The 26,651-nt window shown below is 41.8% G+C and overlaps 1 protein-coding gene and 1 long non-coding RNA gene across 2 annotated transcripts in view; both read left to right on the top strand.

The window, feature by feature from the left end:
- LOC141415468 (uncharacterized) overlaps positions 1-25,985 on the top strand; it is an 86,027-nt gene extending 60,042 nt beyond the window's left edge. The window contains exon 4 of the mRNA XM_074052185.1: positions 25,515-25,985. Within this exon, the coding sequence (XP_073908286.1) occupies positions 25,515-25,587 (73 nt within the window). The 3' untranslated portion in view covers positions 25,588-25,985. The remainder of the gene's footprint in view (positions 1-25,514) is intronic.
- LOC141415446 (uncharacterized) lies at positions 624-16,370 on the top strand. Its single transcript, XR_012440483.1, has 3 exons — positions 624-1,655; positions 12,025-12,084; positions 15,337-16,370. It is a non-coding gene; the product is annotated as an uncharacterized lncRNA (long non-coding RNA).
- Positions 25,986-26,651: the final 666 nt, after the last annotated feature.

A 26,651-nucleotide genomic window follows, 5' to 3' on the forward strand; every position in this document is an offset into this window, starting at 1 on the left:
TATATAGGAAGAAATGTAGGATTTATTATTTACTTATTTATTTATTTAGAACTTGGGAGTCCAAAGAGTACAAGATATATTGAAAATTGACAAGACCCATACTCTAAAGAAAACCAAATGCAAAGTAGTTTGTTCTCATATTTTCTAAACCTTAATAAGAGACTTTTGCAAGTTTTGCACCTTTAGTTCCTCCTCCCTAAAAAAGCAGAGACCACCACAAATTGGTGTAGCTAAAGGGATTTTCTATGCTTGTTTGCACTGGGCTCTCTCCTTTATATTCCCCATTATTGTCTAGTTGGTTAGGTGTGAGGTGAGATGTCCACTTTTTACTTGGGCTCTTATTTCTGAGTCTTGGCCCTATAATTCACTGGGAGTGCTGTGCTCACTGTGGCCTCCCTATCTGAATGAGTTGAGTCTGTCCATTCTTCAGGGGTTTCTTTCTCATTTTGTTCCATGGCTGCATCTTCAGGTGCTGTGTTGGTGGGTAGGATGTTTGAAGCCCTTGGAGACAGAATTCATTTACTCAACTCAGTGGTGTTACTTTAGGCAAGATCTGGAAACCACACCTCCCCACCACCCATCTCAGCTGACCCTCCCTGCCAGCAACCTAGCTATTACTATTCATCAATGTATGCCTAACACACAGTGGCTTATACCTGGAGTTATTGTATGGCTAAGCATAGATACAGAGGCTGGAAGTGAGAGATGTGGAAATTGCAAAATGTCTGGATGGAAAACCATGACAGGATGTAGAGCATGGCAGACCTTTTGATATTTTCTTGAGGGTTATTTTTCACAGGTGAAATAAGATTAACTTTGAGCTTTTGGTAATCATGGTTACTGTTCCTAAAACCTGCTGAACTTTCTGCAAAAAGTGTGGCAAGCACCAACTTCACAAAGTGACACAGTACAAGAAGGGCAAGGATTCTCTGTATGACCAGGGAAAACGGCGTTATGACAGGAAGCAGAGTGGCTATGGCAGGCAGACCAAACCAATTTTGTGGAAAAAAAAATGGCCACCTCATAATTAGCGCCATGCCTGGAATATAGCATTCCCTCCAACATTGCGTTTCTCTTCCTGCTTTGTTCTTCATCCAGCCTGGTCCTAGAGAGTATTAAGAAATGATTTCGTTTGTGTGTGGTAAATGACTGATTCCAGGGTGGTTAAAAAAAGAAAAAAGGATGTTCGAGTCCCTTTTCATGTTCATGTAACCTTCTGGCTAGGCTTTGGCTTTTTTGTTCAGACAGTCTATGAAGTCCAGGCTGGCCTGGAACTGCCCTTCTACTTCTTCACCTCATCGAATGACTGTTAGAATTACAGATGTGCACCACCACACCTGGCTTAGGTTTCTCTCGAGAGCTACAAACTAGCAGCAGAACCCTGGATAAAGGAGCAGGCTTAAAAAGTTTAGTATGATTTCACAAATAATTTTATCACTATGTTATTATTTAATCTAACAGTTTTATTAGGTCAATATTCTAGGTCCAATCACGGTAAATGTCAATGTTGAAATTTTATCCAGATTTTTTTGCTTTTCTTTTTTTTTTAACTTTAAAGTCAAGGACCTTTTCCCACTTCATTCTTATTTCTTGAATTAGGATCTGAAGATACCTGAAAGACTGCAGTCACATTCACAAGGGCCCTCAAGTTGTCTGTAAGAATTTAATTTTGTGGTTTCATTTTGATGGCAATAATAAGTAAGTAGCAACATGTTTGGTTCATTTGGATGTTTGACTTAACAAAGAGCTGTCACACTCTTACAGGGCTTGCATTTTTGTCTGTGTTTAAGATTTTTCTTGATACCAGAAAGTGCTACTTTGTTTGTCTGAGGCAAATGATTAAAAAAGAAGGAAAATGCACAGGCAGTTAAGACGTGAATGTTGTCACCAAGTGAAGGCCAAATGATTTCCTCACAGGACATACAAAGGAAGGTTCTGTGTGATGTAAGTAGAGACAGGCCATGGAGTAGCTGAGTCATTGCAAAGCAAACTGAACACAGAAGAGCTGCATGTGGGAGCACCACATTCACATTGATGAGTGGAGTGGCTGTTCTATGCTGGCCCCATGAAATTGAAATTGGTCATCTGAATTTGATGAGTTTCCTACATTTGTTGATCTTCAAGTTTTGGTTTTATTGTAGCACAATATCTGTATGCAAACATTCTTTCTAAAGTCTATATATATATTAAGAATAATGTTATAATAAAAATCATTTAGGATGTCAGGTTTATGAGAATATCTTTTTTTTTTGGAGGGACTGAGTTTTTTTTTTTCCTCTCCATTTTTAATCATATTATTGTTGAGGGTACATTGTGACATTTACAAAAGTTCTTACAATATATCATAGTTGAATTCCCCCTCCCTCATAATTATTCTTTATACCCCTCCCCCATTCCTGGAATAGTTTCAAAAGGTCTCAGTTTTCCATTTTCATACATGAGTACATACTATTTCCACTATATTCACCCTCCTACAGCCTTTCCCCACCACCTCTCCCCTCCCACTGATACCAACCCCAGACAGGACCTGTTTTACCTTCCTGTTTTCCTTTTTTGAAAAAGAAAAAGGCATTTTTGTTTGTTTAAGATAGCTCTACAGGAGTGTTTCATTTTCACATTTCCATGTATATATTCCATGTGTATATATATTACAACCTGAATTGGTTCATCCCCTCTATTTTTCTCCTTTCTACCTTAGTCCCCTTCTTATGGGTGATTTAAATAGGTTTAAAAATTTTCTATTCATTATTGTATAGAAAGTACATAAATCATGTTCACCTTCTTAACTTCCTTCTTTTACCCTCCCAGGATTGGAGTTTGAACTCAGAACTTTGTGCTCTACCACTTGAACCACACCCCTAGCCTCATGAGAATATCTTTCCTTTGAAAAGGTCCATATATTATTTAAGTTTGAAAACCAGTAGTATATCATATGCTGTGTTGCCAGAGAAGGTAGAGGAAAGTAAATTTGAGTATTATGGACTTTATATTCTAGGCTTTTGCTCATTCAGCTCTGTTTATGTGTGTTCATTTTGTGCTGCTACTCCTTCATGTCCATGAGTGTCGTGATAATTATTGAATCTCACTCTTTCAGGTCTAGGAGGGGATAGAAAAGACACTAGTGATGGGATAATGATAGATTTCTTGCCCTAGGAAGTCTGCAATTTGATTCTTATTCTTTATTGGTAGTATTGGGGTTTGAACTCAGGGCCTTACACTTGGCAAGGCAGGTGCTCTACTTCTTGAGGCAAACTTCCAGCCAAGCAATTTTATTTCTATGTCAAGGTTTATGTGTAAGAAATTAGTAAAGAACAATATAAGACATATGTCAACAATACAAGCATTCACAGTGTCGTTTCGATTTGTAGGGTGTGGGCTCTTGTGATTCACTTGGCTAAAGAGATAGCAAAGAGAACAGGTGCAGAAAACTGTACAGCTTTTGAGTAGTGATGAAAAAGTCATACCTCCTTTGACAATCAAGCTTTCAGCCGCACATGTGGAGAGTGAGAGGAAATCAGGAAACCACTGCTCTTCTTACTCTGGTTAAATATTTTTAACTAATACCATTCATTTACCTGGCAGTTATACCTGGGAAAATCTCTAAGCCTTTTTTGAGTTGGTTGGATTTTCTAGCAGTTTGTAAGCCAGTGGGTGACTCTAATACAAGAGTAGAGAAAGTATTGTCCTTCCAGAAGCTTCTACACATTGTCATACCAGTAGAGAAGTTAGCTTAATGTTACCTGCCAGCCTTGGCAGCCACCTTTGCCTGCATGGGGAAGGTAGCTGCTTCTTGCTGAGCAAGGTCACTGGCCGGCAGAAGGGCATCATGCACTGGCCCCAAAGGTCTGTTTTGTCTGAAAACACACTATTTTTGCAAGTCTGTTGCAAAGGAGCTCTTTACATCTTATGATGAACTTCAGTAGCACTGTCAGATAGTGTAACATCAGGACACACCCATCAACAATGGATGTAAATATATGGTCAAATTTCCTTTGTGGATTCTAATAAATATTTTGGAATTTCCTTTTTTCAAGTCAATTACTTGGTCCAGAAAGTGCATTAGTACTTCATTGTTCCCTTTGATATCTGTCAGCTCATGAGTTTAATTTGACTACAGCTTTTTTTTCTTTTGCATGTTGTATCCTATCTCTGGCAAATCCAGTTGACTGTACCTTCAAAATATTCCAGAATTCAGCCAATTCTTACTATCTCTATTGTTCACAAGCTGGCTCCCCTTTCTACCTGAAGTTCTCTTTTATTGCTTTCCATTTTGCTCTCTTTACTGCTGTCACATGGACTTCCACTTGTACCTTGAACACATCACACCTGCTTCTGCCCCAGGGCCTTTGCACTGTTTGGCAGGCTCTTTGCCCAATATTGAAATAGCTCATTCCCTCAGTTGACTCAAATCTTTTCTCCAGTCTCACTGTCAGTAATATCTACCCTGATCACTCCATAAAAGGGCAGCCCGTACCTCCTAGTACTTCCCTTTTCCTTTCTTGGCTTCATTTTTTTCCCACATGACTCATTATCTTCAAACACACTATTTAATATATTTTATGTAGTAAAAACAAAAATATCACCCATAGCCCAATGACCCAGGGACTTTTCAAAGTTTATATTTCCTTCTAATCTTATATACATAATTTTCTGTCCTAATTTTGTGTGTGTGTGTGTGTGTGTGTGTGTGTGTGTGATTCTGGGGCTTGAACCCATGCTCTTGTACATTCTAGGCAAACACTCTGCCTCTGAGCTACATCCATAGCCCTTGCCTCCTAATCTTTTTTGATTTGTATCATATCATCAGCTTTGTTACAAATTAACATATCTTACCAATATTATTTCAGATTGTTTTATTATTACTACTAACCTTTGGGCATATGATGATTATTTGTCATTATAAATAATACTGTGATGAACAACTTGATGCTCAAAACTTTTTCATCCTCAGGATTATTTCCTTAAGAGAGAGTCAAAGAAGTAATATTCCTAGGCTAATCTCTTTTTTTTTTTTTTTTCATTTTTCTTTTATTATTCATATGTGCATACAAGGCTTGGTTCATTTCTCCCCCCTGCCCCCACCCCCTCCCTTACCACCCACTCCGCCCCCTCTCTCTCCTCCCCCCCAACACCCAGCAGAAACTATTTTGTCCTTATTTCTAATTTTGTTGTAGAGAGAGTATGAGCAATAATAGGAAGGAACAAGGGGTTTTGCTGGTTGAGATAAGGATAGCTATACAGGGCATTGACTCACATTGATTTCCTGTGCGTGGGTGTTACCTTCTAGGTTAATTCTTTTTCATCTAACCTTTTCTCTAGTACCTGTTCCCCTTTTCCTTAGGCTAATCTCTTGAATGGGCATTTGTATGGTTCTTCATTCATATTGCTAAGTTACTTTTTTAAAAAAGATGCTTATCAAAACGTGCCTTCAAACAGCAACATTTGAAAGGTTTGAACTAATTTTTAATGGAAATTTAACAGATGCTTCACTTACATATTGGCATTCTTTTGATGATAAAAGGAGCTGAAACTAATGGTTTTTTTTTTTAGCCTGCTGTCTAGCTACCAGAGTGGTCAAAGGTAGGGAAGAGGAAATGGAGAGGGTTAGGGCAAATGCATCCCAGGCATCTTTTGTTTTTTTTGCCTCCACTTCTGTTTTGTAGGGTCTGCTAAGGCTTTGCTGGACCCAGAGAGATATACATAAGGGTTTGGGGCCATAGATACAGGAATGGAGTATAAATAAAAATTCATGACCTCAGCCCTGAAAAATGTTCACTTTACATCCTTTTACCTTTTGTCAAGGCATTTTTGCATTGAAATTTCCTGTCTTAAAAGTGGACACAATACCCAATACCTACACTTCATATTAAAGAATAGATTTGGGTATTTAGTATTCCTTACATGGCCAATGATACATAAGTCTAAAGAAATTTATTACTCCATGTAGTGATTACTAATATCTATGTGGAAAAGACCCCAAGTAAGGATAATTATTTGGATGAAAGAATTCCAATTCTAAATTCTGTTGCTTCCTCATTTTAATTAAAGTGCAGAAATACATGAATTCTCTAGAGCATGCCTGAGAGCAGACAATAGTCCAAAGGGTGTCTCCTAAGGAAGGGTTATTGGTTTTCATTCTTCGCATTATTGAGAAAACTGAAAAATATTAGCCTGTGAAATGATTTTTATCCATAAGAAGAGGGTGGGAGAAAAAATATAAGAAACTAGTAACAATTGTCTCCAGAGAGGAGACGGCTTAAAAATAGAGATAAAGAAAGACTTTCCTTCACTTCTGTACCTTTTGAGTTTTGTAACAAACATATTACTTATGCAAAATACATCATTCAATAAAAACAACAATAACAGGTGTGACTGTGTCTCCTACAGCTGTCATGAGGTCCTATCTGTATGGTCTTTGCTATTTAGCCAGGTGATACTTAGTGCTGAGCACTAGAGTGAAATTCTGTTAATTAGGTTACAACTGTTGAGCAAATTTTATGATGGAAATAGGAGCAGAAGGAACTGTTTTCAATTACCTTGGAAGCTGCATTCAATTTATTTCATCAAATGTATCTTGAATAACTTTTATGTGCCAGTTACTAGACTAGATGTAGTACTGGACAAGACAGACATGCTCCTCATGGCACTTACAGAAGGATAAAGAAATAATTACGACTGTGGTGGAGGTCATAAAATAGATGTGTGTGGTGCTTTAGAAGCACATGAGCCAGGAAGATTTTCCTGGGTTTAGGGGACCGAGAATAGGATTTCGGCCTAAATGGTGGAGCACTTGCCTAGCAAGTGCTAAGACTTCAGTTCAAACCCTAGTACATCCAAAAAACAAGAAAAAAACCCAAGCCTTTATAACTTATGAGAAATGAATAGCTATTATCTGGTGGTGTAAGGGGTTGGGAATGGAGACAATAGTAAGAGAGGTCAAGATGAGGGAACAGCAGCTTTGCGCAGTGGCAGCATCGTAGCCAATGAGGTTTAAAAAAAAAAAAAAGATGAGGGAACAGCATGTGCTAAGGTCTAGATGTAGTGAATCTTTAAAATGGGGCTAGTCTGGATTGAGGTATACCATAAAGTGTAAAATACATACAGGATTTCAATGACTTAGTATAAAAAAGGAATGTGAAATATAAAATAACGTTTTATATTGATTATATATGAAAATGATGCTATCATTTGGTTCTGGAATGTCCTCCAAAGTCCCATGTATTGAAGGCTTGCTGGTCACAGGCTGGTGCTATTGGGATGTGGTAGAACCTTAAGGAGGTGGAGCCTAGCAGAAGAAGTTAAGTCAGTGAGGGTGTGCTCTTAAAGGAGATATTGGGATCCTTGCCCCTTCCTGTCTGTCTGTCTGTCTGTCTATCTATCTATCTATTATCATTTTGTTTGTTTTTTGTAGTGCTGGGGATCAAACCTAGGTCCTTGTGCATGCTTAGCAGGGAAGTGACAAGAGCAGCTCTGGATTTTAAAGAGCACATGGCTTTTGTAGGGATATACTGGAAGGCCTGTTAAAGGAAGGGCTGTTGCAGTCATCCATAGCTGTTCTTACGCTTAGAATCTAAATTCCTTATCTGGGCCTACAAGGCCCTTTGCATTTGACCCCAGCCTTGGGTTCTCACTTCCCCATTCTCCTCCTGCTATCTCTCTGGAACAGAACAGACTTTCTCATCTCAGTACTTCTTTACTCATTAATTCCCTCTGCCTGGAGTGTTTTTCCTTAGCTCTTCATAGAACCTCTTTTTCTCAGCTCAAGTGTCAGCTCAGAGAAGCCTTCCTTGAAGCCACTTTCTAAAATATCATCCTCCAGTCAATTATTTCCTTCAGTGATAAGTATCACTGTCTGAAGTGATCCAAAGATTTTTTTTGTCTATTGTGTCTTTTAAATTAGGATATAAAGTTTTCAGGAGCAAAGGTGTTGCTTCTCTAATTTGCTCTATTGCATGAGAGTTGGAGGGTGAGAAATGGAAGGAATATAGCAAAATCTTGCAGACCAAGTGCAGGAGAGGGTCCAGGATGTAACTCTAAGGAAGCTAAGTATTTAAGAGGTAACAGAGGGTGGGGTGAGCTGGAGAGTAAATGAACATCTAGGTAAAAAAAAAAGGAGTGCACAGTGAAGAGTGTTTCAAGGAGGAGGTCATGGTCAATAGCACAACCTGTGGTCTAGAAGGCAAATATAGTAGGTAACCTTTGACTTGGATATATTGGCAACATTGGAGGAAGTATATTCAATTGAAGGGGTGTGGTGGAAACCAGACTGAAGTCAACAGACGCATATGTAGGAGATGATGAAGTAGAGGTTGTTGATGTGAGCAACTTAACTCCTTTAAGGAATTTCTCACTGGAAGATTTCTCAGTAGCTCGCATTGGATATGGAACCTGCAGAGGAATTTTTGAAAAATGAGAGCTAGTTGAGATGATGGACTGAAGCTGGAATGGAAATTGAAGTTAAAAGGAAAGATGGGGGATAATGGATGTCATTGAGTCTGTAAAAGGCTGAGGGCATGGGAGGGAATGAGAAGACAAGAAGAGATGAGCTTCAGATAGGAGAAAAACACCACTTTAGTTGTAGTAGGAGGAACTGCAGGATATTTACTGAACCCTTGCTGTTGGCAAACAACAAGGAATATGGCCCCCATTTTCAGGAAGCTGCAGTTGGGTTGGTGTGGCAAAATATTGCAACAAAAAAGAATAATAAGTCTGCCTGTGATAAGCCTGCAAGCAGCAAATATAGTATTTCAGACAAGAGCAAGATTAACTACTGATGCTGTGATCAAGGAAGTGTTCATGAGAAGTGGCATTCGATTTGGGACTTGAAAGCAGACAAGGATTTTACTAGCTGGGGATATAAGTGGTTAAAGAAAATAAAGAGGAAGGAAAATGCATTTCAAGTAAATGGGCTAACATGAACAAAGGATTGAAGAACTTTATTTCAATCAGTTTATCCTTCATCAAGGAAACGGAATTTTTTTTTTTTGGTTTATATTCTGATAGAAAATAGTAATGAAGAGACCTTAGAGGTTATCTCATCAAATATCCTTATTTTCCTAAGTATGAAAACTGAGGTGCTGAGAGATGGGAATGACAATTGAAAGTCACAAAACTATGACAGAGTTTGCTCTGGCTCACAAAAGTAGCTTTCCCCATGATATAATTATATGTATTGCATGAAGAGAATATATATTCAGTAAAACCTCACCCGATTTTATTGAATTACATCAGAGGTGTGACAGAGTAGAGACCAGATGAATTTTAAATTTTGAAAAATAACAAAATTATATAGTTACAGTAATTGCAGCCAGCCATTCTAACAGTTTTGCTGTGGAGATATTTCACTGCAACCTGCATTAATGAAGATATTTGTTATTGCAAGATTGATGATTTTCTGCAGTTCACCACACTTATACTTGTCTCCACATGGCCAAATTAGTTCAAAAGACCAAAAGTGAATTTGAATTAAAATCTATGTTAGGAATTTACAAAAGAGGAGGACAACAAGAAGGTACTAGCTTTCTATGGTTGCTATAACAAATTATCACACACTTAGTGGTTTAAAACAACACACATTTTTATTTGTCATCTTACTATTTTGAAGATCAAACATCCAAAAACAGATTTCACTAGGCTAAAGTGAAGGTGTCAGCAGGGCTACATTCCTTTCTTCAGGTTCTAGGGGAAAATCTACTTCCTGTCTTTTCTTTCCTAGCTTTTAAAGGCTGCGGACTTTCCTTGTTTGAGCCCCTGTCTTCATCTTTGAAGCCAGCAACACTGTAGCATTTCCAGAAAACTTGATTTTCTTCTGCCACTAGTGGGAAAGGGTCACTGTTTTATTATTATTATTATTATTACATTTACTTACATGTGTATACATAATTTGGGCCAACTCCCCTCTACACCCACCACCACTGCTTTTTAAGGACAATGTGATTAAGATGGGTCCCACCTGGGGACAGTCTCATTTCAAAGTTTTTATCCTTAATTACATCTATAAAGTCCCTTTTACCACATAACATAACAAATTCACAGTTTCTAGATTTATTTAGACATAGACTTATTAGATAGAGTTATTATTTTGCCTACAACAGAAAAAGAGGAGGGACAGACATATTGTGGATTGTTAGATGATTTATAGATAATTAGAAAATGAACATCAAGAGCCAGTATAAATTCATTGCATCATAACCTATCATTTTCTTATTTAAAGATTTTCCTGGCCAAATAGATCTGGGAAATGCCAGAGACAAATTTATCAGTCTGATTTGTCTCTTGGGATATTCTTTCAGAAAGATGAAGGAATGGGTGTTAGATGTCAATATGGTAAGTTCCATTCACAGCTCATTAAACAACTGGATGTAAATCTGGATAAAGGTCTTCTGGTGACTCACAGGGCTTTGTCCTTGGCTCTGTATTCACAGCATTATCAGTGTGACTTGGATGATGTCTTAAAAGGTCAGGTGCATCAAACTTACAGGAAAAAAATAGGATAAAGATTTGGAGAAAATCTCAGTCAACTGGGAAGATAAGGTGAGAGCACACGGACTGTTACAATAAATTAAATGAGAAAAATGAGTTAAGTGCAGGATGAATGGTACTAGATCTGGTGTCAGTTAATGTGGAAAATAAAGAGAAACAGTGGATGAATCCGTGAAAGTCAGAAGTGGTATTAAGGGCATCAGTTAACAATTTCTTCCTAGTTACTATGTGTCAGGTAGCTGGACTAGGTGCTTTAAATGTGGGCTTTTTCACAAGGAAGTAACAGTGATTATCTCTGTTTCCCAGATGAAGTTATGGTTGAAATACATGAAGCAACTTATCCAAGATTACAAAATCATCTATCAGTACAAACTCAGACTATACTCATTTAACAGAATGACAGAGGTGTTTTCAGAAGGCCAAGGAATTATAGCCGCCTTGGTAAAAGCAGAGTGTCCAGGTCATGATTGGAAACATCTGGAGTATATTTTCCAGTTTGGTTTCCTCATTTTAACAGGGGCTTTGACAGACTTATGCACACAAAGAGTATGACCAGGGCCTGAGTGATATGAGTACTAAGTCATATGAGGACAACAGAGCAAATTTAGTATGCCTTGCTTTTTTGTTTTTGAAGACAACTTGCTGTGGAGCCCAAGTTGACCTCGAATTTGAGATCCTCCTGCCTCTGCCCCAAGTACTAAAATTACAGGTGCATGACACTATGCCTGGTACTGGGGAGTGAACATAGGGTCTCATGCAGGCTACACAAGCACCCTACCACTTGAGTCATGCCCCTAGCTCTCTTTCCCCCTCTTCTGCCTCCTCTTCCTCAGCACACTACTACTGAACTGCATCCCAAGCATTTATTTATTTATTTACTCTTTAGGATGCCTTGCTTAAAAGAAACATGGAGTCAGATGGATGGCACAAATATTCACTCCCTAAAAATATTCAAAGACAGGACAGTATTTCTGTTTTGGAAACATGTAGAGGCAGGTTTTGGTTCCAGGGAACTTTGTGATACTGGTCTATGTCATGAAGTCAGCCATCAAGGACAGATTTGGTGTGAGTTCCTTGGAGGTGGCAATTAAAGGACTTTCATCATTGTGTTAAATGGTGCTTGGTTGGAACAGGTGCTCGATTTGTGTCTGTTGAATGGATGAACAAGTGACTTTGTCAAGAGATTAGTGAGTTGAGAAACAAGTTAGAAGATATGAACTTTAGGGTTATTTCCAAGTTTGGGACTTTCCTGTAATTTGATTTATATTATTGACTTGAGATAAGCAAGGCACACAACCCACAACCTTGGGTCTGCTGCCTTTTTTTGCCCTGTTGATAAATTAATATAAAGTTCTAATGACCTGAGTATCAACATCAAATATATTTCATATTTGCATTATGAATAGTTTTTTTTCCCTTTTGTGATACTGAGGATGGAATCAGGGCCTTGTGCATGCATGCTTTACCACTTGAGCCATGCCCTCAACCCTTTTGTTTTTAATTTTTTTGTGTGCATGACAACGTCTCCCTATCTTTCTCCAGACTGGCCTCAAACTCAGGATCCTCCTATTAGACTCAATTAGGACTGGCGCCACTAAGTCGGTAAGAATGAAATCCTTTTATATCCCTTTGCCTGACACCAGTATTTTATACCCAATTCTTTGTAATCCCTGTCATTGTTAACATTTACAAAGTTCATTAGAATATGAGACCATGTCACATGTACAGTTATTTATTCCTTTGGAAGATGTCTCATTTAAAATTAATTTGGGGGGATATTAAGTTAATTTTTCATTGTGATCATTCTGGCTAACAGCCTCTTATTCCTTTATCCTAGGTGCCTGAATTTTCCACTACCTGGGTTATTCCTTTAATTTTCATAGAGCTCTGTTTTCTTAATAGAGTTAGGTTTGGCCTATCTTTTGTATCCAAGGATACTTTGAGCATCACTCAGTGTCTCCTTAGGAAAATTATGGCATTTGAGGAGATTTTAATAACAGGGCTATTTCCAAAGAGTATGTGGCTTAGGAAAAGCAAGAAGGGCTGGGACGATTTCCCAGGCTAGTAACAGTGGGCTTTACTACCACAGCTCTGCAGTTATTGGAGCCTAGAGAGGTGACCATGTGAAGTAAGCTCCCTGACAGTTGTTGTGACATTTGGTAGAGAGATGAAGCAGGGAGTAAGCTGTAGAAAAAAATGTCTGACTTCATTCTTCTGTCTACTGCTGCTCTTTCACATGAATTATACTTAAGCAAAACCAAAGGGCAAGGAAGCCCATTGGTATAGTCCAGATAGATCAGTCTTTTGGGGCAGGGCAGAGAAGGATCTGGAGGGGCAGAAGGAAGATCTAGCACAAATTTGATGTAGCCAGGGTACTGTGCTCAACCAACTGTACACCAACTATTCCCTTTGAGCCATCCCATGTACTCCTCTCCTCGTTCCATGTGCTGATTTCCAAAAAAGTCTCCTTAGATGTCCCATAGGCACTCACACATGCTCTAAATGAGCTCATTAAAATTCATCATCTTTATGCACTTTAACAAAGCTGCTCTTCCACCTATATCTTGTTAAAATACCACTATCAGGGTGTCCAGATCAGAAATCTAGAAGTCATTTTATAATACAGTCTTTCCTCATCCCCAGCATCCAAGCGCCAGTTCTGATGGCCTTATCCATAAAATGTTTCTCCTACCTTCTTTTTTTCTCCATTTCTACTCCCATTTTTCTAGTTGAGATTGTTGCTACCTCTTATAGACTGTTTCCTTGTCTCAAGTCAATTCTCTCTTGAAACACATTGCTGTCATTGTGTACACTTAGAAATAAAATCTGTTTCATTCATTTATTTACATAGAAGATATGTACTGAGAGCTATTATGCATCAAATATTATGCTAAGCACTGGAAATTTAGGAATAAATAGACATGTTCTGTGCCTTTAGTTGTAATCTCCTGATTAGAGAGATCAGTACAGATTGATAGGTATAATGATAGAAATACAAACATGTAGCTGATAATAGGGATAAGAGTGTCACAGAAAATTTCCTGGAGAAAGTAAGTAGTCCTGAAGGATGAGTAGGCAGTAATTAGGTAAAAAGGAGAGGCAGCCAGAGAAAGATGTTTCAGACCATGAGTACAACCTCGTGCAAGTTCAAGGAGCAAGAAAGAACATAAAGAGCTGGAAGAATTTATAGTGATATGGTGTGGGTAAAGCAGAAATTGAAATCAGTGGTCAGATAATGGAAAGTTTTGTTAAGCATTTTAGATTTTATATGGAAGATTATGGGGACTCCTGGAGGACTTGAAGGCTTGCCTTGATCAGATGTATATTTTGAAAGGGTTGTTATTGTCATTGTTTGATAAATGGACTTAAAGGAGGTGAAGACTGGAGGTAAATTAGCCAGTTGTTAAGAGATTTCACTGAACTAAAGAAGTGGCAGTGAATATAGAGTGATCCAAAATCTATTAAAGTGGGATTATTTATAAAATTCATTGAAAGATGGAACTCAGAGGGTAAGTGAGAGAAAGGAAGTGAGACTGGTACCTAGGACTCTGGCTTGAGCAACTGGGTGGGCAGTGTTAATATTCACCAGGGTAGGGAATTAAGGAAAATGAAGTGTGAGAGAGTTGGAGATGTTGAGTTGGATGTTCATATCTAAATTTTAAATTATGGTATGAGATGAAGCTTCGCAAGGGATGTCTATTGAATAAATAGGTTCCATGAAGGACCAGTATGTAAAACTTGTTGGAGGAAAGAGAACAAATGTTCAATGAATTACAAGGAAAAAATCTTCAAGCCCCATTATCTACTGAGTCAAGGCCAAGTTCGTAAATAAAACTGTTCTCTCTAAATTTATCTCATGCTAATCCCCAACTTACATTTTAAGTGCTATAAGTACCAAACTGCTGGTGGTTCTCTATGCATGCTTGGGTCTGTTTCTTGGATGTCCATATCTTATTGATTTTAGTATTTCCTCTGCCTTAAATAACCAGTTCCTCCCTCGTTATCTGGCTTTTGCTTAAAAACCTTTAAAAATCATCTGAAGATTATCTACTCCAAAGACTTCATTTGAGCCTTGGTTGAGTTGATGCCCTTCTCCTCCCTTCCCATGGCTTTTTGTTGGTGCGTCTATCCTGGCTCTTCTTCTATGGAATTGAAATCACTGCCTTTCTAAATCATCAAACAGACTGTCCCATGAGTTCAAGGACCAGGTTGCATGTTAGATCCCCAAGAAGCTGTTTCTACGACAGAGTTTAGAGTACAAGATGTGTATTTGCAGTGGCCTTGGGCTCGTCACCTATGGAAAGAAGGAAGCAGGAGTGGGCTGGGAGTGAGAGAGAAGTTACACTCTGAGGCACACACAACAGCTGTCTCACCCAACACCCAAGCACTTTGGAGCTAGAATGGCCTTCCAGAATTGTTCCAAATCAGGGCCAGATGGCTAGGCTTTTCTACCCCTGTCTCCATCAGTCACTGGTTATGGACCACCCAGGAAGGAGTGTGGCAGCTCTGCAATTGAAGCAGTAACTGAAGTGGCTGGCACATGCCTATCGCTGGGGCAGCATGTCCTTTCTCAAAGGGGAATCAGGGCAGTGCATCGCAGTGTCTGTCACACACTACATTTTTCTTAGTGTTCCTAGTGCTGATGAGAATGCGTGGCCCCTAACAGAGCACACTGGAGGTGTACAGGACAGATTCGGATAATATGATGACTATTGTTTTGTTCATTCATACAGCATTTTTTAAAAAATTAGTTTTCAACATTTAAAACTTAGAAGATTTTACATTTAAAAAATGGTTTTAAGTTTTTCTTTAAAAAAAATGAAAAGATTTGATAACATTGAGTCTTTTTCTCAGATGTGGACTGTGGAAGACCTCAAGGAGCTGTTGTCTTCCTCAAATGGGCTAGTGGTGTCTGCTTCTCCAAACAGAAAAGGTGCACCATGCCCCACCCTGAGGAACAGAATCTGCCCGGCATGAACATTGACATTACTTGTACTTCTTTGAGTTTGTCACCTGTTAGTTGTTAAACATTTATTATACTGAACAAAAAATCATATTGGACATTGGTGCCTCATGCCTGTAATCCTAGCTAATTGGGAGGCTGAGATCAGGAGGATCATGGTTTGAGGCCAGCACAGGCAAATAGTTTGAGAGACCGCCCATCTCCAAAATAATCAGAGCAAAATGTGCTGTAGGTGAGGCTCAAGTGGTAGAGGCTTTCTTTGCTAGTGTGAGACCCTGAATCCAAACACCAGTCCCACCAGGAACGCGGTTTTTCCCCACCAAAACTCATTTTGAGGCTTGGTCTTCAATGTGTCAGTGTTCCAAGGTGGTGCCTTAAAGAAAAGGGGATCAGGAAGTAGTGAAAAGGTCAGTTAGAAATGAATCAACTTGGGATGTAACACATTAGCACATGGAAGCAATGCTAGGAATCTCTCTGTATAGCTATCCATATCTCAACTAGCAAAAACGCTTTGTCTTTCTTATTATTGCTTATACTTTCTCTTCAACAAAATTAGAGATAAGAGCAGAATAGTTTCTGCCTGGAAGTGAGGGGGTTGAGGGAGAGGGAGGGAGTGGGGGGTAGAGAGGAGAAATGGCCCAAACAGTGTATGCATATATGAATAAATGAATAAAAAAAGAGAGAGATAATTAGGTCCAAGAGGGAGTAAGGCTTTTCTTGAGAGAGTAAGTTCTTGCTGTCTTGGAACTGGATTGATTTCCAGCAGAGCGGGTTGTTATAAAGTGAGTTCAGCTCCCTGGGTTCACTCTCTTGCTTCCTCTCTCCATGTGATCTCTCTTTCCCATACACACTCTGTCCATCTATGCTGTCCACCAGAAGCTGATGCAGCAACATGTCATTGGATACCAGAAGTGTAAGTTAAATAAACCTCTTTTCTTTATAAAATGCCAAGTCTCTGGTATATTTTTATTTTACTTTGTTTTTGATTTATATATATTAATAATATGAGGGGACTTCATTGTGATAATTCCATATATGTGTACAGTATACCTTGAACAAGTTCATCCCTCCATTATTGGTATTTTGTTATAGCAACATAAAACAGACTAAGTCGCTTCTCAATGAGCATTCACTTACGCTTAATTTATTTAACCTTTAAAATACCCTGAGTGTTAGGGGTTATGATCACCCCCATTTCACAAGGAAGAAAACAGGGTCCCAGAATTTCTTAGTGATTGCCCCAGGTCTCCAGACAGGCAGTAATAGGATTTTGACATACACCACGCATTCTGATTTTAAGCCTTGTGATCTTCTCACTATGACACCTGAGGGCCTCGAGATATTAGAGATACAGGACAGTTGAGTGGACCTTGGTCTTGACTTTCTATGTTAGGGTAGGAAGAAAAAAGATTCTTAAATTAAAAACACTCAGCAAAAAAAAAAGAGAAAATTTCTAAGTTAACAAACATGGGGAGTATTTAAGGACTTTGTATTTTTCCCCCCACATACTTTGAAAGGAGTAAAAACAATTAGAGCTTACAGGGAGAGAGGGAGACAAGACAAGTTGATGATCAAAGAGGAGAGTGAAGGAAAATAGCAATGTTTTGTACACAGCCACACACATGCTGAAAATATATCTGTAGTGCAAGGTCATTGTTAACTGCCAAGAAGGAGACTAAAGTAGTTTGTTAAATAAGAGACAGCATTGCTGGAGCTCAATTGTTTGCCTGCCTCAAAAGGACAAAAGTCTGAGAGGTGGAAAAAAAAAGCAAATTTATCCAATTGACTATAAAATGGAAATATGATGACTCCAGTGCCATAACTAATTTTTTTTCATTACACTAAACTTAACTAGTTGAAAGGCTTTGAAGGTAGCATTTTTCTTCTTACATAATTTTAAGTAAAATCTTTTGTTTTTTAAAAAGAAATTTGCTTTTTATTAAAAAGTTGGGAAATAAAGTTCTTGATTTCATAATAAAATTTAATATTTAGGATTACAGAATATTTCAAATAGGAGAGATTTAAGGCATATGGATGGACATGAAGAAAATAAAATATATGTAATAATAATTTTTATCACATTGTGTAAATCACATCATGATGTCTCAGAGGTGAGTTTCATATACACATTTTTTAAAAATAGAATTTGGGAACATTGGTTCTTGAAAACGTGATTGAGAAAATTAGTTTTTGGTTGAGGAAGGCGTAGCTATTAAGTAGAAAATTACCAATGGCATTTTTCCTTAGGTTTTGGAAGCTGAGGTAAATGTAATACTGATAGAATGATAATGACACAATTTTATAAATCAGTGGCCATTTTATCCTCAGGCCTCACTTCTTGGAAAATGGAGCCATTCCCAATGACAGCCCCGCCCTTTAACAAAAATTCCAATGCTCCAAGACAGGTTCCACCCCCGTCAGAGATTCCTGTGCATGTACCAACTTCTTACCCTCCCTCCTCTATAAAAGGTGACTCCTGGCCCAGAGCCACCCCTTGTGCCATCTTTCTCCGGTCAGTCAGGCAGCTCATGCCTGCCATTAAACTTTGCTCTTGGGTGTGAGACTTTTCTCGTGAGCTTTCTTTGTAAGCGGCATTTTTCCTAACATTTTGGTGCCATGACAAGGATCAGGTACAGTCCCGGCACTGACCTTGCTCTTCCGGCCTCCCCCACCCCATCCCGCTTTCTCTCTCTCTCTCAACTCACATTCTCTTCCTCCGGTATCTGAGCTGCTTTGCTGGAACCCCCGATCCTAGAAAGCGCTGCTCTCTCACTTGCTCACAGGGTCCACCCCAGTGCACCTCCATTCGCCATTCACCACCGGCCAATCTTCCCTCAATGTCCTCTCTTGGTGAGTCCTCCTCACACACAGAGCCACGATCTCTTTCTCATTTCCTCGAAATGCTAGAGCTAGGTCTCAGCTCGCTGCCATCCCTGGGAACCGGGTTCCCTAGGACTGTGGGCCCCTGTGAGGAAGATATTCCTCCTGGGTGTTCCACATCTACTCTTTCTCCTGAGGAACTAATATTTCAGGGATGCCTGCCATATCTCTCCTCAGGTCAGGCCTCACCATGGGAGTTGGACCATCCCAAATTCCTTCAGACTCCCCACTGGGATGTCTTCTGGCCAACCTTGGGCCCCTGTGCCTAACACCTGATCTTAAGTCCCGAAAGCTCATTTTTCTCTGTAATCAGGCCTGGTCCCAATATCCATTAGACAATGCCTCCAAGTGGCTACTTAATGGCACTTTTGATCCCAATATTTTAAGGGATTTATACAATTTCTGTGAGCGTGCTGGTAAATGGAAGGAACTACCCTACATCCAATCCTTTTCCTATCTCCACACCAAACCCTCCCTCTGTACTTCCTGTTCCCCTGAACAGGTTCTATTAACCTCTAAACCAGTCTTAAAACCAGCCAAATCCTCTTCCGAGCCTCCTCCTGATTCCAAAATGTTCCCTTCTTTTGACCCTGCTAATGAGCCTCCACCTTTTCAGGATGGGATTGTTCAACCGTTGGCCCCCACTCCTACTTCCTCTCTTTCCTGCACCCCTCCTTCCACCCTTCCCCTGCCCCTCCTTCCACCCTTCCCTTCCCCTCCTTCCGCCCTTCCCTCCATCCCTCCTTCTGCCCATCCTTCTGCCCACCCAGAACCACAGGATCCCATGAGCCCCCCACATACTCACTCTCACGGACCCCCCCAGTCAGCCAGTTTCCATCTACCCTCTCTGAGAAGTGGCTGGAGCAGAAGGCATGGTGAGGGTCCACGTCCCCTTCTCCCTCGCTGACCTCTCTCAGATAGAAAAGTGCCTTGGCTCTTTCACCACTGACCCAGATTCTTATATTAAAGAGTTCCAATACTTGGCTCAATCCTATGACCTTACTTGGCATGACATCTATCTCATTCTGTCCTCCACTCTCCTTCCAGAGGAGGGACGCAGGGTCTGGGACATGGCTAGGGCACATGCAGATGAGATCCATCGCACCACCCCCGCCCATCCTGTAGGGGCCACAGTGGTCCCTACTGAGGAGCCTCATTGGGACCACCAATGAGTAGAATGCTTAGGGATCAGATGATTACTTGTTTAGTGGCAGAACTAAAAAAGGCAGCCCAGAAGGTTGTTAGGTTTGATAAACTCAGAGAAATTCAATAAGAGAAAGAGGAAAATCCAGCTAGTTTTTTGTCCCAACTCACAAAGACGCTATGACGCCATACAAAAGTTGACCCTGAAACCCAGGACGGGACAATCATTCTTATGACCCATTTTATCTCCCAGTCAGCCCCAGATATAAGAAAGAAACTTAAAAGGCTGGAAAATGGTCCTCAGACTCCACAAACTGAAATTTTAAATGTGGCCTTCAAGGTCTACAATTACCAAGAAGAACAACAAAAGACTGATAAGGAAAGGAGAGATAAGGCTAAATTCCAGATGTTGGCACAAGCCTTCCGACAGAGGCTTCCAACCTCTAACTCCCGAGGCCAGGAAAAATCCTGAGCTCCTCCTGGCCCATGTTTTCAGTGTGGCCTTGAGGGACACTGGGCCCATGCATGTCCTAAACACGCCACCCACCGGGGCCATGTCCTAAGTGCAAACAGGAGGGCCACTGGGAGATGGACTGCCCCTCCACCCCTCAAGGCGGAGGGTCTAAGCCCCCCATCGTCCCTCCTCCCTAACTGATCTTTTAGGACTGGCAACCATGGTTGATGACTGACGGAGCCCAGGACTCCCAGGCTCAACAACCATAACTCCACAGGAGCCCAGGGTAACTGCCCTCATCAAAGGTAGGCCTATCCCTTTCCTCATAGATACTGGTGCCACTTTTTCTGCCTTGCTGGATTTTTGGGGACCTACCAAGCCTTCTTTAATCTCCATAGTCGGGGTGGAGGGAACTCCTACTCAGCCCTTAATGGCTTTTCCTTTAACCTGCACACTGGGAGATACACTTTTTACTCACTCCTTCCTAGTCTTCCCTAATTGTCCCATCCCACTCTTGGGAAGGGACATTTTGTCAAAATTCCAGGCAACTCTCACCTTACACCCACACCCTCTTAAACTGTGACCCATTAACCCTTGTCTCCATCCTCATGGCCCCTCCTTTCCATTATGGGTGCCCTGCTTCCACAAGCCCATCCTGACCCCTGCCCTTACCCGCTGCACTGGTGGATCCCGTTGTGTGGGACGTCCAGAACCCTACATTTGCTACACATCATAAGCCAATTGCTATTACTCTCAAGGATCCCTCCACTTTCCCAAACCAACCTCAATACGACATTTCTCTAATCCACTTATAGGGATTAAAGCCTATCATTTCAGAACTTCTCGCTAAGGGCTTGCTTCACCCAACCCACTCCCCCTATAACACCCCTGTTCTGCCTGTAAAAAAGCCCAGTGGGTCTTACCGGTTGGTGCAGGACCTCTGCTTAATGTGGCAGTGACTCCTATACACCCAGTAGTGCCCAACCTCTACACCCTCCTGTCTCTCATCCCGAGTACCACCACCCATTTCACGGTTCTGGACCTAAAAGACACTTTCTTCACTATCCCTGTCCACCTGCAGTCCCAAAACCTCTTTGCCTTCACCTGGACTGACCCAGATTCCCATACTTCCCAATAATTTACCTGGACTGTTCTGCTTCAGGGGTTCTGGGACAGTCCTCACCTCTTTGGCTAGGCTCTGGCTAGGGACCTCCTCATCCTCCATCTCTCCCTGAGTAAACTCCTCCAGTATGTAGATGACCTCCTGCTCTGCAGCCCCTCCCTTGAGGACAGCCAACAACACACTGCCCTCCTGTTTAATTTTCTGGGAAAAAAGGGATACCACATGTCCCCTAACAAAGCTCAACTATCTCTCACCAAGGTGACTTACCTGGGCCTATCTATCTCCCCTACTCACAAGGCTATCACCCTAGATTGCAAGGCCCTATTAGCCTCTCTCCCTGCCCCCACCACCAAGGCTGAAATTCTCTCCTTCCTCAGCCTGGCTGGCTATCTCAGAGCCTGGGTGCCCAACTTCAGTCTGATGGCTAAGCCTCTATATGAGGTATCCAGGGGTCCCACCCAAGAGCCTCTGAACTCCTCTCAGCCTGTGTCAGGTCATTTAAAAAATCTCTTACAGGTCCTGTTACAAGCCACAGTGCTTCGCCTGCTGGACCTCACTCGTCCCATTTTTCTTCACATCTCTGAGAGGCAGGGGTTTGCTCTAGGAGTTCTGGGATGTAACATAGGGCCCTCCTTTGCTCCAGTAGCATACCTCTCCAAACAAACCCCACAACCAGGGGATGGGTCCCATGTCTTAGGGCCCTGGCAGCTGCCTCTCTCTTGATCCAGGAAAGCAAAAAGCTTACCTTTGGATCTCCCCTTACTGTCTACTCCCCCCATAGCCTCTCGGAACTCCTCACATATAAAGGACTTTATTCTATGCCTCCTTCCCATATCCTATCCCTCCAGGTGGCCTTGGTCAAGGATCCCACCCTAACTTTTGTCTCATATCCCCCACTTAACCCAGCCACTCTTCTTCCCCTCTCTTCAACACCTCTAGTTCACTCCTGCCCCGAGACCCTTGAGGAACTCCTCCTCTGCCCAGACCAGGAGGACACCCTTCCTCAGGCTGACTACACTTGGTTCATTGATGGCAGCTCCTTCGTTCACAATGGACAGCAAAGAGCTGGATACACCATCATGTCTGATTCTGCCATCATTGAGGCATGCCCACTCCCTTTGGGTACTACTTCCCAAAAGGCAGAATTGACTGCCCTGGCCAGAGCTCTGACCCTGGCAAAAGGCAAAACTTTCAATATTTACACTGACTCTAAGTATGCATTTCTCACTTTATTGTCCCACTCTGCCATCTGGAAGGAAAGGGGAATCCTAACTACAAGAGGAACTCCCATTATCAATGCTGCCTTAATAGCCCAGGTCCTAGAGGCTTCACACCTCCCTTCCCAGATAGTCATTACTCATTGCAAAGCCCACCAAACTGATTCTTCCATAATTACCAGAGGAAACAACTGAGTGGTTGCAGAGGCCAAGGGAGCAGCTCTCCAAACTGCACCCCAATTGGCCATGTACCCTCTTACCCCAGCTTCTCCCCATCCTCTCACTAAACTCTCTCTTCCCCCTTCTAAAGTTAAAATTCTTCTCTCCTATTTACATATGCTTTTTCATCCTAATCTTCATGCTCTTTACACCTTTCTCCACCAATCCCTTTCTCTATCTCCAAGAGACACACAATACCTTAAACAGATTACCCAATCCTGCTCAATTTGCCAGTGCACAAACCCCAACTCCAATATCAGACCCCCTCCCTTTCCTACCCACCAAGCCAAGGGATGCCTCCCTGCCATGGATTGTCAGGTGGACTTCACACACATGCCTCCAGTAAAGAGGATTAAGTACCTCCTGGTATTGGTAGACACCTTCACAGAATGGGTGGAAGCCTTCCCCATGACCAATAAGAAGGCCTCCACAGTGACATCGGTTTTGGTCACAGAAATCATCCCACAATTTGCTCTCCCAGTATCCATCCAGTCAGACAACGGGCCTGAGTTTGTTTCCTCTATTTCCCAAAAATTGACACAAGCCTTAAATACTCACTGGAGGTTTCACATTCCCCATCACCCCCAATCTTCAGGTAAAGTTGAACGTGCCAATTGCACACTAAAAAATACTGTCACCAAACTCTCCCTCGAGCTCCACCTAGATTGGACAAAGCTCCTATCCCTAGTCATTCTCCACCTGTGGGCCCTTCCGAAAAGACCACTCATGCTCAGCCCCTTTGAGCTCCTCTATGGCTGTTCACTCCTCCCTATCACAGTTCAGCCAGAGCCCCCTAACATCTCCCCCACTCTCCTCAATCCTCTCCTCACTTTTCTTCACTCTCTCCTTTGGTCTCATGCTCATGATCAATTGCCACAGCCCTCTGACACCACCAAAATAACTCCCTCCCTCCAAATGGGAGATCTGGATTATCTAAAAAGTGCAGCCACACCAGGCCACCTGCAGGAAAAGTGGAGAGGCCCGTTTAAGGTCATCCTTACCATCCCCACGGCTGCTAAGCTAGCAGGATTTCCCTCCTGGATACATGTCAAAAACCTTAAACTGGGAGCCCCACAAAAGACCTACCAGTCTCTTCTTACAGGAACAACAAAAATAAAGATCTCCTGCCTTCCCAAGATCCTAGAAGATGGAGACAAACCCATGGAGACTCCCAGGGTATATTAAGAAGCCCTATGCCCAGGGATCTGGCATCTCACCTACTCACTCTTTATACTTTCCCCCGCCCATTCTTTCCTGTCAGTGCCTGCCCACACTTTTACTCTTTCCTATATACACTCTACTCTTGAGAATTTACTCTTCCCATCCCCCAACACAATCAGCCTCCCTACTTTCTCATACCTTCTTTACCCCGGCTTCATAGATTGGATAGCTGACCTTCACCTCCAAGGTTCTCTCTCAGACTTTATTCCTGAAGAAATCTATTCATTTTCCAACATTGTCTTTGCCTTATTGTAAACTGCACCACCTATGCTTTCACTCCATCCCTTTCTGTGGGTAACTCCTGTCCTCGTCCCCTCTCTCCTGAGTATTGGCCTGTGGACAACTTCTCCCCCGAGTGGAGATGGCCCCATTGCGCAGCTCTCTGTTTTGGATACCTCACCCTGTGCGCCTTACTCATTGTGCTCTCTTCTTTCTTATGACTTGGACCTTTGCAAGCCAGGCCGCCCCTCCCCCCAAGCATTCCGGCCATTTACAGAATATACCATCATGCAAAAAGCATGCTATAGCACCACCACTTTATGCCAACATCTTAATCAAAAATATTGGACGGGAATCAGCAAAGGTGACCATGCTGGCTACTGCTGCCACAGAAGGAGGGGGCAACAGGTATGCTGGACTTAGCCTCTCACAGCTTGGTATATCTGATGGAGGCGGAGTCCAGGATGAGGCTCTCCAGAAGGTCTTCCACACCCAGGTACCTCAAAGACTAAACAACTTATTCTTTCACACCAGAAAGCCTCTGCAAATTCCCTTACACAAGTCCCTTTCTAAAACCCTTCTCCTCCATATCATAAATACCACTCATCAACTACTCAACCACACCAATCCTACTCTAGCCCATGGGTGTTGGATGTGTCAGTGGACTGGCCCTTCTCAGGTTATCACCAGCCCCATAAATGTTTCTACACCCTTTACCTTAAATTGTTCCTTCACCAAAAAGCTCACCACCTCCACTCTTACCCCAGTTCCCCTCTCCCAGCCAGCCCCTCTTTGCCTGCAGAGTTCCTCAGGGACAGTTGAGGTAGGCTCCCTAGTGGCCAAAAAATGTCACACCACTAGGATTGCCAACAAAACCAGAAACAATATCTGTTGCCCCATTCCCATGACTCTCTTTCTATGCGGTCAGAGTGTACACCTCTGCTTACCCCAAGCCTGGAAGGGCATCTTTACTGTGGTATTTTTGGTTCCTGACATGGATATAATTACAGAAGATCAGGACTTTCCCCTCCCCCTCGCCTTTGATATAAAAGGACAATCCAGGCTATTCCCTTGTTAGCTACCCTGGAATAACTGCTGCCATGGGATTGGGAGCTGCAGGAATAGGAACCTCTGTCCACTACTACACAAAACTCTCTGATCAATTAATAAGTGATCTTCAAACGGTGGCTGAGTCCATCCTAACCCTACAGAAACAACTTGACTCCCTAGCCTCAGTTGTACTCCAAAACCAATGAGGCCTTGACCTGCTCACTGCAGAGAAGGGTGGTCTCTGCCTGTTTTTACAAGAAGAGTGCTGCTTGTATGTTAACCAGTCGGGGACAGTAAAAAATAAAATTAGACAACTCCAGGAACAATTAGAAAAACGGAGAAGGGAGTTGGAGGACTCTTGGAATCCTCTAGGGAATAACATTTTGCAATGGTTCTCCTGGCTAATGCCCATCCTAATGCCTGTATCTCTTGCTCTCATATTCTTAAGCTTCTTCCCTTGTATCATAAGAACAGTACAAAGATTTCTTTTAGACCACATGTCTGCTATTGCTAATCAAATGTTTAACCCCTCTGTACCTCCAGGGATATCAACTTCTCCAAAACCGCCTGGAAAAACTACTGTGAAGGCCCCAACCAGGATGCCACAGGAGCCTGAAGATCCTGCCCCATACAACACCCCCTGCCAGCAGGAAGCAGCTAAGAGACCAGTGCTTCACCCCAATTACCGATCCTCAGCCCCTGTCTTCATCATTATTAAAAGAAAATGGGGGAATGATAGAATAATAATGCTGCCATTTTATAAAGTGGTGGCCATTTTATCCTCAGGCCTCATTTCTTGGAAAATGGAGCCATTCCCAGTGATAGCCCTGCCCTTTAACAAAAATTCCCGTGCTCCAAGACAAGTTCCACCCCTGTCTGAGACACCTGTGCATGCACCAACTTCTTACCCTCCCTTCTCTATAAATGGTCACGCCTGGCCCAGAGTTGCCCCTTGCGCCATCTTTCTCTGGTCAGTCAGGCGGCTTGTGCCTGCCATTAAACTTTGCTCTTGGACATGAGACTTTTCTCATGAGCTTTCTTTGTGAGCGGCATTTTTCTAACAAATACATTTAGATCATCTATCATCCAGACACCAGTCTGTCATCTATCTATCTATCTGTCTGAATCATCTATTTATCCATCTACCATCTATCATCCGTCACCTACCTTAGGGATACATACTGTAATGGACTGACCCCTCTCCCCAAATTCATATTTTGAAGCCCAAACTCCCAACATGACTCTATTTGGCCTTTAAGGAAGTAACTATAATTAAATGAAGTCAAACAGGTGAGGCCCTGATTCCATAGGACTAGGGTCCTAATAGAAAGGAGACACCAGAGCTTTCTCACTGTCTTCCTCTCTCCCTGTGCATGTGCACACATGGGGTGAAACCCACGTGAGAATATGGCAAGAAGGGAGCTGTCTGTAACCCAGGAAGAGAGCCATCCTGGTGGCACCTTGATCTTGGACTTTTAACTTCCAGAACTGTTGTTTAAGCCACCAGTTTGTGGTAGTATGTCATTCTGCTCATACTAATACACATACACACTCTGCACATGTAGATTAAAAGCAAGAAGACATGTATGAGAGTGAAGAATACCACATTTAAGATAAAGCTTAACTGTGGGGTCAGGGAAGGGGATAAAAAGATGATCCAGGTGGTGACTCACACCTGTA

Source organism: Castor canadensis, chromosome 13 (genome assembly GCF_047511655.1).
Source record: "Castor canadensis chromosome 13, mCasCan1.hap1v2, whole genome shotgun sequence".
Taxonomy (NCBI): Eukaryota; Metazoa; Chordata; class Mammalia; order Rodentia; family Castoridae; genus Castor; species Castor canadensis.